The following is a 16,301-nucleotide window of genomic DNA, read 5'->3' as shown; positions in this document are numbered from 1 at the left end:
ATGATATATACACCTAAGTGTTCCACCACCTCCCCACCAATTTGTGCTCAAGTTGTTTTGCTAACATGCAAATCTGAATATATTACTTTCTAATACCTTTTACTATGGTGGCTTATAATCTAATTTTGAATCATGAACCTTTGGAGGAATGTGATGAAAGCTATGCTCACCCCTCAGAAAATTTCTGTTTTGGAGGTTTGCATATATCCTAAAGCCCATCCATGGAATTCTGTTAATGATCCTAACTTTACTGGCTCTCTGTCTCTTGCAGAACAAAGTCCAGTCTTTCTGGACTTTGTTCATAATCTGTTCCCCAGGATATATTTTTTGCCTCCCTGCACCACCCATCTTGTCTTTTAACTCTGTGTGATGGGCTCCTGCACAGCTGATCCTCTATAGTGTTTAGAGATTGGTGGCTGGTGGTTGCAGCCAGTCCTTGGAGCTGAATAGCCTGGGTGTAAATGCCTCCAATTGGCAGGCCAACAGTGATCAAGGCTCAACTACAAGGAGAGAGTGTACATAGCCCACATGGGGGACGCACTTCGAACACCCAGCTTGGGTGATCAGGGAGGTTGTGCCATTGAACTCTACAGGACACTTACTATATTAGGCCACTCTACTGAGCTCAGGAGACATAGCATTACTTAATACATAGAAACAACCACAGGGAGGCTACCAAAATGAAGAGACAAAGAAATATGCCCAAATGAAAGAACAGAACAAATCTCCAGAAAAAGAAGTAAACAAAATGAAGACAAGCAATCTACTAGATGCCGAGTACAAAACACTGGTTATAAAGATTTTCAGTGAACTCAGGGGAAGCATAGATGAACTTAGTGAGAAGTTCAAAAAGAGATAGGCAGCATAAAAGTAGAACTAGAAAACATAAAAAAGATCCAGTCAGAAACGAAGAATACATTACAGAGAATCAACAGTGGAGTAGATGAAGCAGAGGATCAAATCAGAGATTGGCAAGTTAAGGAAGCAGAGGACAGCCAATCAGAACAGCAAAAAGAAAAAAAGAATTCCCCCCAAAACTAGCATAGTGTAGGGAGCCTTTGGGACAACTTCAAGCATACCAACATTCACATCTGGGGGTGCCAGAAGGAGAAGAGAGAGAGCAAGAAATTGAAAACCTATTTGAAAAAATAATGACAGAAAACTTCCCTAACTTGGTGAAAGATATAGACATACAAGTCCCAGAAGTGCAGGAGAGTCCCAAACAAGATGAACCAAAAGAGGCCCACAGCAAGACATATCATAATTAAAATGAAAAAGGTTGAAGACAAAGAGAGAATCTTAAAAGCAGACAGAGAAAAGCAGTTACCTACAAGGGAGCTCCCATAAAATTTTCAGCTGATTTCTCCACAGACACTTAGCAGCCAGAAAGGATTGCCAAGAAATATTCAAAGTGATGAAAAGCAAGGACCTACAACCAAGATTACGCTACCCAGTAGAGCTGTCATTTAGAAGCAAAGGACAGATAAAGTGCTTCCCAGACAATAAAAAAATTAAAGGAGTTCATCACCACCAGACCAGCATTATATAAAATGTTAAAAGGTATTCTTTAAGAAGAAGAAAAAGAGCAAAACTATGAACAGGGGGCAGGAGGAGGTCAATGGGGGGGGGGAGGGAGACACCTGTAATACTTTTAACAATAAAGATATATTTAAGAACTATGAACAACAAAATGGCAATAATATATATCTCAACAACTGAATCTAAAAAACAAAATGAACAAGCAGAATAGAAACAGACTCAGATAGAACATTTTGATGGTTGCCAGATGGGAGAGGGATTGTGGTGAGGGGACGTGGTGGTGAAAAAAGTGAAGGGATTAAGAAGTACAAATTGGTTATTACAGAATACTCATGGAGATCTAAACTACAGCATAGGGAATATAGTCAATAATATTCTAATAACTATGTATGGTGTGAGATTTATTGAGATGATTACTTAATAAGTTATGTAATGTCTAACCACTGGGTTGTACATTTGAAACTAATATTTTATGTTGACTGTAATTGAAAAAGAAAAAAAAAGAATTATGCCAAGGTTTGTGAACTAAGCAATTTAGAAGGGTAGAGTTGCCATTTAAATAAGATGGGGAAGACCACAGCAGGATCAATATTGAGGAAAACTGATCAGGAGTTAGTTTTCAACATGTAAATTTTGAGTGCCTATTAGATATTCAAGTGAAGATGTCATGTAAATGGAACTATCAACTAGGCAGTTGGCTGCACAAGTCTGGAGTTCAAGGAAACAGGCTGGGTTGGAGATATGGATTTGGGAGATCCACTTATAGATCTGTGCTGTCCAATATGGTAGTCACTAGTTACATGTGACTTCTAAAATTTAAGTAAAGTTAAATTTAATTTAAAATTCAGCCCTTCAACCATGCTAGCCACATTTCAGTGCTCAATCACCACATGTTAGTGTCTACTGTATTGAACAGAGCAGATATAGAACATTTCCATCACTAAAGAAAATTATATTGGACAGCACTGGTATAGATGGCATTTGAAGCCATGAGATTGGATAAGATCAACAAGGAGTGAGAGTAGATAGAGGGTAAAAAGGAGGCTTAAGGATTGAGCCCTGCAGCACTACAAATTAAGAGATCAGGGAGATGAGGAAGAATCAGAAAAGACTGAGAGGAAGTGGGGAGTGAGGAGGTAGGTAATTCATAAGAATGTGGTGTCCTAGAAGCCGAGTGAAGGAAGTATTTCAAGTAGTAGTGAGTGCAAAAAAAAGAAAAAGAAAAAGAAAAAAAGGAGTAATTGTCTGTGTAAAATGTTGCTAATAGGGCAAGTAAAACGAGGACTGATAATTTGCCATTACATTTATTAAAGTAAAGGTCATTGGTGTAATGTATAAACAATTCTTTGAAGTAGTAGAAACAAAGGCTTCATTGGAGTGGGTTCACAAGAGAAAGGGAAGATATGAATTGGAGCTGCCAATGGACTCAACACTTTTTGAGAAGTTTTGCTATATGTACAGAAGCAGATAAATGGGACAGTAGCTAGAGAGGTAAGATCAAGAAAGGGATTTTTTAAAAGATAGGACTATGTATAGTAGAGATAGAACATTTGATTATGTAGGACAGGGGTGAGTGGTTAGAGAGATGTTTGTAGAATATGCAAAGGATGAGGAGCTAGTGCACAAGTAGAGAGGTTGTCGTTAAATAGGAGCAGGGGCAGTATATGATAGAAGGGAAGCTAGATTAATGTGTACACAGGTACAGACAGGTAGCTGAGTAAATGTGGCAATGAGAGTTTGAAGAAGTTCTATTCTGATTGCTTTTATTTTCTTTCTGAAGTAGGATGCAGAGTTATCCTCTGGTATGAGAATGGGAGAAGAGATATAGAAGAAATGGAGAATGAATGGACTAGGGAAACATAATACAATTGCCAGACAGCACTAAGGGCCCACTTAAAGTTAATGGTCACACGTTTACAATGAGACATCAGTATTGGTTGTGTTTTCATTTAACCACATTCAACTAATGATCCATAATAAATATTTTTAATTTAATTCAATTACTTTGGAAGGTCAAAGGGAAAGGCCAAAAGGAAAGTTTCACCAAGAAAGTAACATTTGAACGGGCTTCTGAGAAATATGATGCAGCCAGGCCGGTGTGGCTCAGTGGTTGAGCATCAACCTATGAACCAGGAAGTCACAGTTTGATTCCCAGTTAGGGCACATGACTGGGTTTCGGGCTCAATTCCCAGTAGGAGGCATGCAGGAGGCAGCTGATCAATAATTCTCTCTCAGCATTGATGTTTCTATCTCTCCCTCTCCCTTCCTCTCTGAAATCAATAAAAATACATTTTTTAAAAAAGAATATGATGCGGTTTAGTATTTTGAGAGGAGGGTTAAGGATGTTCCAGGTGGAGGCAGCAACATATTCGAAGGCCCACAGGCATGGAAGAGCAGAGTATGTTTCTTCAAAATTTGGAAAGCTGTGTTGTAGGCTGCATTCTACTAAAAATACAATGTAGTGACTGTGCAAGGTTAGGCAGGAAGAATGTGCCTCATGGGGTTGTCATAAATATAAAATGAGCTCGTTATATGTTATTTCTGTACTTTCAGATGCTCTTTCATACTCAGAAGCTCTTAATGCTCAGCAGTACAAAGTCCTCATTGGTAACCGGGAGTGGATGACTAGAAATGGTCTTGTCATTAATAATGATATAGATGATTCCATGACTGAACATGAGAGAAGAGGTCGTACTGCTGTATTGGTGGCAGTTGATGGTAAGTTTTTCAATGAGTACACTATGACTCAATGTTGTGATCTCAGCTATTGTTTTATGTGTATTTTTGAGAGACTTCTGAATTATAAGGATAATTTGAAAGCAGCCTGAATGCAGTGAAAATGTTAGCAATATATAATTGTTATAGATTAATTTAAAATTCTCTTGCATTTGCCTGACTTTATTATTTTCTTTCCTAGCCTATGTTTTTTTTAAAAAAAAAGCTAATCAAGGTTTTTTTAAAACCTAAAAATGAAATAACATTAAACTAATAACAAAGTAAAATAATATTTATAATCTCATCATTCTAACAATGTCAGTTTTAACTGTATATATTCCATTTCTGGTTTATATATGTATATACATACATATACATTCACACAGAGAATTACACTATTAGTACATATGGTTGCATTTTATTGTATGTAAATTTTACCTCAATAAAATTGAATAAAAAATTAAAACTTCTTATACACATACTATTTTATTTTATTTAATACTAAATATTTTCCAATTTTATTTTAATGCTGCATAATTTATCAAACTTATACATTATAATTAACTTATCCCCCTGTTGTAAATTTAAGCTATTCCTGATATTTCATTATTGTAAATAATGCTACAATAAACATCTTGAGGTTTTAGGTCCTTTCTCTTGCTAAATTATTTCTTAGGATAAATTTATAGCTGTGAGATTAATTAGTCAACATTTATATTCCTTGCTAAGTATGAAGGCAGTATCTTACTGTAAGGCCTTTTGAAGTCTAGGAAGAAGCAGAAAATATCATATACTTTTCTCTTTAAAAATGAAGTAACTACTTGCAATGATTTTTCCCCCCAGTAAAATGCCAGTTTTATCTCTATCCACCCCTTTATCTTAAAAATAAAAAAAGTATTAGTTTTCAGTTCATTTGCCTGTAAATTAGCTAAATTGTTTGGGCTATTGGCCAATACTTCTCTAAGGAAAGAAAGGGGGTCTTTCAGTATCCAGTAAGGTTCCTCTTTTCATTTTCCTGTTACTATCTTTATTAATAAACCCTTATCTTACTCTATGAAATTTTCATAAACAAACATGGAGGTTTGTTACAGAGTTTGTGGTATAAACTCTGTGTTGGCTTGGCAATATTTTTAGTTAAGCCAAGCCTTGAACAATTTTACTTCACAAAATTCTTTTGTTTTTGAAATTTTAAGTCAGAATTTTATTATTATGCTTTCTCGGTATTCCAAACTTTTTTTTTTTTTTGGTATTCCTATATTAGATGTGCTGTGCGGCTTGATAGCTATTGCTGATACAGTGAAGCCTGAAGCAGAACTGGCTGTCCATATTCTAAAATCCATGGGCTTGGAAGTAATTCTGATGACTGGAGACAATAGTAAAACAGCTAGATCTATTGCTTCTCAGGTAATTGGTTTACTTAGTTGTTGGGGTGGGGTATGTAGTAACTTCTAATTCTTTTGTTGTTGTTGTTAATCCTTACCCAAGTTTTTTTTCCCATTGATTTTTAGAGAGAGTGGAAGGGAGGGGGAGAGACAGAGAGAGAGAAACATCGATTGGTTGCCTCCTGCACAAGCCTTAACCGGGGCTGGGGATCGAACCTGCAACTGAGGTACGTGCCCTTGACTGGAATCAAACCCAGGACACTTCAGTCTGCCGACCAATGCTCTAACCACTGAACAGAATCAGCTGGGGCACTTCTAATTCTTTATATACATTTCCTTTCTTGGCTTCAAATGCTAAAAAAATTCATATTATCTATTATTTTCATTATCCCTGAGTAGACATATCTGCTTCCTTAAAAAATTGGCATGCTATTCAGGCAGGCATTTGGGCTTTGTGTGCTACTGTAATAAGTAGAAAGCTATTTACTTAGTTCATGAGCTGCTTAAGTGACACTGCACCAGTTTCTGTTGATGCTTTCTTTGAAATGTTGCTCATATTTTTCACCAGTGCTGCCAGCCTAGTCCAGGCTCTTCTTATGCCAAAAATACAGCATTAGCTCCATGCACTTCCCTCTCTAGTTCATCCTGAACACCACTGATGAAACCATCTTTCTAGTACACCACTTGACATATCATTTTTCTGCTACTGACACCTATATTTGCCTTACCTTCAAAACTTTTCTCATATTAGTCTTTTCTTCTTAGGAATGACTTGTCTCCTCTTCAATTAAATAACACAAGTAATATATGAATGCTTTCTTGTATAAAAATACAGAAGGTTATAAAGTGAAAAGTTCCTCACCCTTTTCCCAAGCTCCCTGTCAAGTCCGATCAGCTGCCTCCTGCACACCCCCTACTGGAGATGTACCTGCAACCAAGGTACATGCCCTTGACTGGAATCGAACCTGGGACCCTTGAGTCCACAGGCTGATGCTCTATCCACTGAGCCAAACCGGTTAGGGCATGAATACATTCTTGTATAAAAGTACAGAAGGTTATAAAGTGAAAAGTTCCTCACCCTTTTCCCAAGCTCCCTGTCAAGTCCTATCACCCACACTTTTTCATACGTATACATGTCCATATACAAATGTATAATTTTGGTATTTTCAACATAAATGGAATCATCTTTTAAAAAATATATTCTTATTCATTTCAAAGAGGAAGGGAGGGGGGAGAGAGAGATAGAAACATCAGTGATGAGAGAGAATCATTCATCAGCTACCTCATGCACAGAACCTGGGCATGTGCCCTGACAGGGAATCGAACTGTGACCTCCTGGTTCATAGATCGACGTTCAACCACTGAGCCACGCTGGCCGAGCAATTGGATTATTTTTATATAGACTGTTTAGCAGTTTGCTTTTTTATATAACAATATATTTTCTTGGAGCTTTGTCCATGTCTAAACATACAAAGTGATTTATTCTTTCTACGTCACTGCAAGGAATTCCATGGTATGGCTGTATCATGATTTATTTAACCATTCCTCTAATGATGGGCACTTAGGTGGTTTTGAAAATTTTGTTGATACAAACAGGGTAGTAATGTGCATTCTTGGACATACCTCTTTTTTTAAATTAAGTCTTTATTGTTCAGATTATTACAGTTGTTCCTCTTTTTCCCCCCCATAACTCCCCTCCACCCAGTTCCCACTCCACTCTCTGCCCTTACCCTCCCACCACTGTCCTATCCATAGGTGTACGATTTTTGTCCAGTCTCTTCCCGCACCCCCACACCCCTTTCCCCCTGAGAAAGTCCACTCCCTTTCTATGCCCCTGATTCTATTATATTCACCAGTTTATTCTGTTCATCAGATTTTTTATTCACTTGATTTTTAGATTCACTTGTTGATAGATATGTATTTGGTGTTCATAATTTTTATCTTTACCTTTTTCTTCTTCCTCCTCTTCTTAAAGAATACCTTTCAGCATTTCATATAATACTGGTTTGGTGGTGATGAACTCCTTTAGCTTTTTCTTATCTGTGAAGCTCTTTATCTGACCTTCAATTCTGAATAATAGCTTTGCTGTGTAAAGTAATCTTGGTTGTAGGTTTTTGGCATTCATCACTTTGAATATTTCTTGCCACTCCCTTCTGACCTGCATAGTTTCTGTTGAGAAATCAGCTGACAATCATATGGGTACTCCCTTGTAGGTAACTAACTGTTTTTCTCTTGCTGCTTTTAAGATTCTCTCTTTGTCTTTTGCTCTTGGCATTTTAATTATGATGTGTCTTGGTGTGGTCCTCTTTGGATTCCTTTTGTTTGGGGTTCTCTACACTTCCTGGACTTGTAAGTCTATTTCTTTCACCAGGGAGGGGAAGTTTTCTGTCATTATTTCTTCTAATAGGTTTTCAATATCTTGCTCTCTCTCTTCTTCTGGCACTCCCATAATTCGGATGTTGGTTCGCTTGAAGTTGTCCCAGAGGCTCCTTACACTATCTTCATATTTTTGGATTCTTTTTTCTTTTTGCTTTTCTGGTTGGGTGTTTTTTACTTCTTCGTATTTCAAATCTTTGACTTGATTCTTGTGATCCTCTAGTCTGCTGTTGGATCTCTGTATAATATTCTTTATTTCAGTCAGTGTATGCTTAATTTCTATTTGGTCCTTTTTCATATCCTCGAGGGTCTCACTAGACTTATTGAGGGTCTCACTAAATTTATCGGCGGTTTCTAGGAAATTCTTCAAAAACCTTATAATCGTGGTTTTGAACTCTATATCCAGTAGTTTGCTTTCTTCCATTTCTGTCATTTGTGACCTGTTTCTTTGTCTCTGCATTTTGGCTGCTTTCCTGTGTTGATAGAGTGGCTTTCTGTGCTAGTTGTCCTATAGGGCCCAGTGGCTCAGCCTCCCCAATTACCTGAGGTGGACACTCTTCGTGCACCCCTTTGTGGGCTGTGTGCACAGTCTTGTTGTAGTTAAGCCTTGATTGTAGTTGGTATCACTGGGAGGAATTGACCTTCAGGCCAATTGGCTGTGAGAATCAGCTGTGTCTGCAGTGGGAGAACTTCTGTGCTGGAGACACCCTTCTGGGGCAAGACCTGCTTCAGTGGGGCTTTGGTGCTCCCTGAGTCTGCCCCCTGACTGTGTCCCTTATGGATCTGAGGAGTTGTAATCTGGATGGTCCCACTCTGACCACTGGGTACACTGGCACTTGGATCTCTAAGGAGGTGCTAATTTAGCCTCTGCCTGAGGCTACCCAGCAGGAGCTACAAAGAGATCTGCAGATTCCTCTTCTTTGTTTGGGATTTGGAGGTGCCCAGATGAGGCCCAGCTGTGAAGCAATGCAAGTTGCTGTGGGGCCTTGGGCCTTCTTTTGGATGTTCTGGGTCTCTCTGATCCAGCTGCAGTTTGTTAGGTAATTTTAGATTGCAAAGGGCCAGGCTATTCATATGCAAAAGCCTCTGTGCACAGCTTGGGTGGGGCAGAGTCTCAGGGAATCAACAGGGTGGAGCAAACAGCTATGGCTGATCCTCAGTCCTGCCCTAAGAGGTCCCGGGTCTCAGTGTCCTGAGGTAATCGCTGCCAGCACCTCTGAGAGAAAGCTGCCCTCGAGTTCTGCCCGCTGCCAGACAGTCCAGTTTCTCCCCGTATGAGTCTGGGTCCCAGAGACTCGCCCGGAACTGGAGTCGGGGCCGTCGGGAGCTTGTGACTCCCTCCCGATTGAAAAAGACAACCATGTCCTCAGTTGCCAGCCCTTTCCGTGTGCGCCTCCGTACCTCTGCACTTTACTTCCGCACCTCCTCTGAGTCTCAGTGTGCTTTTCTCTTTCCTTCTAGTTGTAGAATTTCCACTCAGCCAGCCTTCCTGTGGTTCTGGATGATGTCTGTTTTGTCTTTTAGTTGTATTTTTGAAGTGGTTGTGCGAGGCAGCAATTTCAGGTGTTTACCTATGCCGCCATATTGGTTTCTCTCTGACATACCTCTTTTTGTCACGTATAAACTTGTCCAAAATATTGCTTGACGTGGAATTGCTAAACGAAATGATGTGCATACTTTGATGGATGCTGCCTCCAAAAAGTAATATATGAATGCATTCTTGTAAGACAGTGCCAATTACACATTCACCAACAGTGTATAAGGAAGCTCATCTCTTCCTATCCTTACTATCACTGGGTATTATCAGCCTTTTAAATTTTGGGCATGTGGTAGGCAGAAAATGAGGGCTCATTGCTGAGTTATATATATTTCAGGTACTTGGTAATATTTTTTTGAATTGAGTCTGTTTTTCCTGACATAGGTTGGCATTACTAAGGTGTTTGCTGAAGTTCTACCTTCCCACAAGGTTGCTAAGGTGAAGCAACTTCAAGAGGAGGGGAAACAGGTAGCAATGGTAGGAGACGGAATCAATGACTCCCCAGCTCTGGCAATGGCCAATGTTGGGATTGCCATTGGCACAGGCACAGATGTAGCCATTGAAGCGGCCGATGTGGTTTTGATAAGGGTAAGTCCTGTAGCCTGCACTTTGAGGAGTGTAAATCTGCTCTACATGGTCAAGGATAGTGTCATAAAGTACATCGAGCAGGACGATTCTGTTCTTCTAATTCCCATGCTCCCAGCTATTGAGACTGGGAGAATTCGAGATGGGCGTATGAGAAGTCTTACTAATTACTTTCAGACTTTCTTAATCCAGTGAAGCAAATGAGAATGACAAGTTTCTAAAGTGAAGAACAAGATTTGGGAACATACTTAAAATTATCTTCAATATATACTGAGATTATTTTAATAGTATTTAATCCTTCTACCAGCATACAACCCTAATGTGTTTTCAGAACTCAGAAAAGTTCTTGAAAAACATCTTCCAAGGCTGACTCAAGTTTTTAGCAATATCTGAGATTTGAAGTTAATTTACATATTACCCTAAGGTACATATCATCTTCAATATACACAGTATCAAATGCAAAAATTACTAGTTAAGTTAGAGTCTCTCGCTAATATCACAAATATTTCTGTTCTCAGAATGATCTTCTGGATGTGGTGGCAAGTATTGATTTATCAAGGAAGACAGTCAAGAGGATTCGGATTAATTTTGTCTTCGCTCTAATTTATAATCTGATTGGAATTCCTATTGCTGCTGGTATGTGACTGTTAACTAGTATTGCTTTTTCTTCTGAGGTCATTAGAGACCTATCATTATGGAAGTTTTAGTCTTTTTATTAGCTTTGAGCTCATTTTTTGTGTGTAGCCTGCTAGTATGCTGAGAGGTAATATTAAAATCAACAGTTTTAATTTTCAGCAATGTTCATTATGGTCTTAGAATGTGTAAGCATTCTGACAGGTTTATTTTATTTTACTTTATATTTTTCTCCAAGTTTACATTTTGAAAAATCCAAACCTACATAGACAGGGAAAAAATGATACACTTACTTAAATTCATCAGTTAATCATATTTTGTTACATTGCTTCATCTCTCTTTACATATACTTTCATATATATATATATATATATATATATATATATATATATAAATTTTTTGCTTAAGAGAACAAATTTACCATTAATCTCACTACCTAAACAAAACTACTTTTAACATTTAGTCTATTTCATTTTTTTTGTTTTTTGTTTTTTTTACTCTGCATTAGTTTTTGTCTGGTCAAATAGTTGTAATTATAGCATACAGAGAATTTTCTGCTCTTCATGTAATGTTACAATAGCCAATAGGTTTTTCTTTATATTTGGGGACCAGATGAGAGATATTGAATGAAGAAATATGACCAAGAAAAAGCAATTTAGAATTATTTAATAAACATCTGATAATCTCCTGTATTTGGGGGCTTGGTAGAAGTTAGTAATAACATAAGAGAAATAGTTGTCATTTTCTTCTTGTTTTCTCTGGTTTGAGAGCCGAAGAAAGACATAAAATGACATGAGAGCAATTACAAAGCTGTTGATAAACACAAATGCTGAGAGGACAAGGAATAAAAGAACAATTAAAATCCAGAGAGATTAGCCCTGGCTGAATAGTTCAGTTGGTTAGTGTTGACCCAACACACCAAGGTTGTGGGTTTGATCCCTGGTCAGGGCACATACAGAATCAATCAGTGATGCCCTGGCCAGTTTAGCCCAGTGGATAGAGCATCAACCTGCGGACTGAAGGGTCCCAGGTTCGATTCTGGTCAAGGGTACATGCCTGGGTTGCAGGCTCGATCCCCAGTGGGGGGCATGCAGGAGGCAGCCGGTCAGTGATTCTCTCTTACCATTGATGTTTCTATCTCTTTCCCACTCCCTTCCTCTCTGAAATCAATAAAAATATATTTTTAAAAAAGAATCAACTAATGAATGCATAAATAAATGGAACAACAAGTTGATGTTTCTCTCTTCCTCCCTTCCTCTCACTCAAATCAATAAATTTTTAAAAATCCAGATAGATTAATTCATGGAGCAAGTTATTTTTTAAAAATATATGTAAGTTATATGAGATCACTGTAGAAAATACAGGTAAGTACATAAAAATTTAAAAATACAATAAGTCTATCTCAGCCCCATCATATGAGCAAATATTAAAATGTCTGTCAAAACCAAGTGTGGATGAGTTTTTGAAGGTACTGTGATCTAGTACAGCCACTTTGGAAAGCAAATAAGGAATATCCACCTAAAGTTGAAAATGTGCCCATGTTATAACCCAGCAGCTTCACCTCTAGGTGTGTACTCTAGATTAATTCTCAAACACGTGCACAGGGAGACATGCACAAGAATGTTCACAGCAATACTCTATTAGTGAAAAATTGAAAGCCACATAAATCTCCACCAACAGGAAGATTAGTTGCTAAATAAATATCAAATGAGGAAATGATTTGTAAATATGTATTAGAAACACATTGGTGATCTGTTTAGTACTATCTGTTGTAACTAATCCACACCTGTTTCCTAGGAGTGTTTATGCCCATTGGTTTGGTTTTGCAGCCTTGGATGGGATCTGCTGCAATGGCTGCTTCATCCGTTTCAGTAGTACTTTCTTCTCTCTTCCTTAAACTGTAAGTATGATGGCTTGTTCACATTTGTATTTTATATTACTTTTGTCTTCCACAGTCAGTCTTGGTAGGTTTTATTCTTGCAGTAAGCCCAAACTGTCTTAATAATAAATGTCAGCTATGTAATTATCACCTTATGTAGTCTGTATGTAGCAAGCACAAGCTCCAAGTGGGGTAAAATTGAGTACATTGGCTCTGAGAGGTAGGATTTCTGATCATGTGACTACACACCCTTCCTTTTGAGCTTTCCTAGCAGGGACCACCTTTGTACATTTCATACAGGTAAATCTCTTCATTTTTTAATGTAACAAGCATCTAGTTCACATTTGGTTATTTCAAACTCGTGTACTTTTGCATGTGTCCAGTTATAGGAAACCGACTTATGAGAATTACGAACTGCATGCCCGAAGCCAGATGGGACGGAAAAGTCCTTCAGAAATCAGCATTCATGTCGGAATAGATGACGCCTCAAGAAATTCTCCTAAACTGGGTTTGCTGGACCGGATTGTTAATTACAGCAGAGCCTCCATAAACTCACTACTGTCTGATAAACGGTCCCTAAACAGCGTTGGTACCAGTGAACCTGACAAGCATTCACTCCTGGTAGGGGACTGCAGGGAAGATGACGACACTGCATTGTAACAGGCCACAAAGAGTGCTATGAGCTCATGTTTTATACACTGACACAGTATTCTTGATGCCACCTTAGCTTTTCAAAATATTATGGAAGGATTTTGTATAGGTCTTATGCTCTTATATTAGGGATTCTATTTGGATTGCATTTTTCTGATGGCAAAAATATATTTTTCAGGGCATCAGCTCTGAACCCAGCTTTATTAAAAATAAATTTCCATTATTTTTTGTTTTCACTAGCAACCGATCAGGTAAGCCAGTGAGGTTTACAGCAAGTCCTACAATGGAAGATTGCCAAACTGCTGCTAAAGTGATAGATGATTCTTTTATTTGACAAAAAGAAACCTCAAGAGAAGGATAATTAAAAATTTGAAGATTTGAGAGCAAGATCTTGAGATTCTTAAGCCTTCATCCCTACCAGATTGGGAAACAGTGGCTTTCAAAGCGCAGTGTAAAGCATCTGGTTTTAGAAGGAAAATAGTAGAAACTGTTTAAAAATAGATGTGCCTTCATTATTACAGACTTTCTTACCCCCTTATTCTCTCTACATCTTTGTCTTTGTATTTGCTTTCTTAGATGACCCAGTATGTTTTCTTTTGTATCTACTTTTGTATCTACTTTTGAGTAAGCTAAGTATGGGTGGTTTTTCATTGATAAAATTAACACAATATTTCCAATATCTTGTTCCTTTCTTTATCTTGTACTTCAAAAGACTTTACAGGTCCTTAGCATTCCCTGCTTCCCATCTCATCTTTACATTGTTGCTAAAAGTACATCAGGTTCTTCCTTCAGTGACACTCTAGCTTGGTGCAAGCTTTCAATTCACTCCTGCAGAGTTCAGCTCTAGGTTGTTTTTAGTGTAGTCCCGTGGTCGGCAAACTGCGGCTCGCGAGCCACATGTGGCTCTTTGGCCCCTTGAGTGTGGCTCTTCCTAAGCCTTAGGAGTACCCTAATTAAGTTAATAACAATGTACCTACCTATATAGTTTAAGTTTAAAAAATTTGGCTCTCAAAAGAAATTTCAATCGTTGTACTGTTGATATTTGGCTCTGTTGACTAATGAGTTTGCTGACCACTGGTGTAGTCTATCAGCCTCAATCCAGAAACTTAAGATTTTTAAGCTTCTTCCACAATTGATTTTTTTCAAAGATCAAAGACTTTTCAAAGATTTTTTTTACTGCTGGCTGTTGTGGTACAATGGTTGAGCATCGGCCTCTGAACCAGGAGGTCATGGTTTGATTCCCGGTCAGGGCACATGTCCGGGTTTCGGGCTCGCTCCCTAGTAGACATGCAGGAGGCAGCCAATCAGTGATTCTCTCTCAGCATTGATGTTTCTATCCCCCTCCCTCCCCCCCTCCACCCCGCTCTCCCTCTTCCGTCCTCTGTGAAATCAATAAAAACATTTTTTTACCATCTTTAACATATAAGGTCATATAAAATTACTTGGGTTCACTAAATTTGTTCTTTTATGGTATATATTTGTCCTTAGCTGGCATATATAACTTAATATATTTTAATTTTCTTTTAGTGTTTTAGATAACCACTCAAAATGACTTTAATGCTATTACACAAAACTGCTTTTACCAAAAAATACAATAAATTGTAATACAGAAATGAGAATTTTTCTAGGTTGTGATACCTTTTAGGCCAATCTATATTTTTCTTTAGTTTAAAACATTTGCACTTGCTAATTAGTGTGATTGGCAAAGTCAGAGGCTTGTTCTCATTACCATATAAATTTAGAAATTCCTCTGTGAGTGCCTGGGAGTTTATACACTGGCCAGAGATCTTGTACTTGTACTTGTATTACTATTAAAATTTTCTTGGTAATTGTAAGATGGATTTCATATGTAGAATATGTAAGTGAACTCATAAATTTCCAATATTTTGTTCCCATTGCCATAAAGCTGCTAACACAGTGCCTAGTACATAGGGTTTGTACTCAGTAAATGTTAATTCTTTTCGCTGCTTGAGGTCAGTAATAAATATTAAAAATCATTGTTAAAGAGCAGAGTCTGAAATCAGATGGTAGTGGGGGATGGGTTTCTTCCCAGCCTACTTTCTTTCTCTCTTATCTTTTCATACACACACAAAAAAAGTTTACAGCATTATTCCATGTTGTCTTTTGAGATTTAGAAAAGATCTCATTTTTTATCTCAGCTATTTTAAAGAAAGAACTGAAACTTGATAAAGGTGCTATTAATCTAGAAAGGCAAGCCCATTTTTAATGAAATGAGTTTGTATGTCTAGGCTCTTTCTTAGACCAATGCCTATGCCATCTTCCATGCTACCAGTTTGAATTTTAATGTTTCTTGTTATTTATTCCAGTGGCCTATCATACTATAACTTGTTTCTTCCAGAAGAAACAGTTAATGATAGGTGTATATTAGACTTTTGAAAAAAGAAGCACCTCTCCCCTCACTCACTCACTCTTAATTTTTTTTTCTCTCTCTCTGAAGTTTTGTTTCTTTCTCTCTGAAGCCAGTTACTTTTATTATGTGTGTGTCTGAGTTGTGCTCTTGGCCCCGCCTGCCAAGGGACCCAAGTCATAGGATAGTGAGAAGAGCAGCCTACAGTCTGGGAAAAATCAGGAATATAATTTCAGCACTTATTACCAGAACACAAAGCATGCTGTTTAGAAACAATCCTGCTTTAAATATCTGTAGCCATCTTTGTGTTCTCTACCACAAGTTGTCTTTTGCAATCCTGAACTCCCATTAGCTTCATAGAGCAGCCTTATTCACAGGAGAGAGAAGGATATGTAGAGGGGATCAAAAACATTGCTTTCAGTTAAAATTAGCATTAAGAAACTGGTTACTAGCGAGGACAAATATTAGAAATGTATGTGTATGTGCGTATATTTATATAAAATACACACATATGTACACACATATTACCCTATAGAAGGAAAATAGATTGATAGTAAGTAGTCCCTCTTATCCGTGGGAGGTATGTTCCAAGACCCCCAGAGGATGCCTGAACCTGCAGTTACAGCTGAACCCTAT

At 37.9% G+C, this 16,301-nt stretch overlaps 1 protein-coding gene across 1 annotated transcript in view; it reads left to right on the top strand.

The window, feature by feature from the left end:
* The window catches only part of ATP7A (ATPase copper transporting alpha), a 180,448-nt gene extending 165,964 nt beyond the window's left edge, over positions 1 to 14,484 (top strand). Inside the window, exons 18-23 of the mRNA XM_006082828.3 lie at positions 4,093 to 4,257; positions 5,516 to 5,658; positions 9,934 to 10,137; positions 10,653 to 10,770; positions 12,565 to 12,667; positions 13,030 to 14,484. Of these exons, the coding sequence (XP_006082890.1) occupies positions 4,093 to 4,257; positions 5,516 to 5,658; positions 9,934 to 10,137; positions 10,653 to 10,770; positions 12,565 to 12,667; positions 13,030 to 13,306 (1,010 nt within the window). The 3' untranslated portion in view covers positions 13,307 to 14,484. The remainder of the gene's footprint in view (positions 1 to 4,092; positions 4,258 to 5,515; positions 5,659 to 9,933; positions 10,138 to 10,652; positions 10,771 to 12,564; positions 12,668 to 13,029) is intronic.
* The last annotated feature ends 1,817 nt before the right edge of the window (positions 14,485 to 16,301 follow it).

Source organism: Myotis lucifugus, unplaced genomic scaffold (assembly GCF_000147115.1).
Source record: "Myotis lucifugus unplaced genomic scaffold, Myoluc2.0 scaffold_4, whole genome shotgun sequence".
NCBI classification, from domain to species: domain Eukaryota; kingdom Metazoa; phylum Chordata; class Mammalia; order Chiroptera; family Vespertilionidae; genus Myotis; species Myotis lucifugus.
This window is presented reverse-complemented; position numbering and strand designations above follow the sequence as displayed.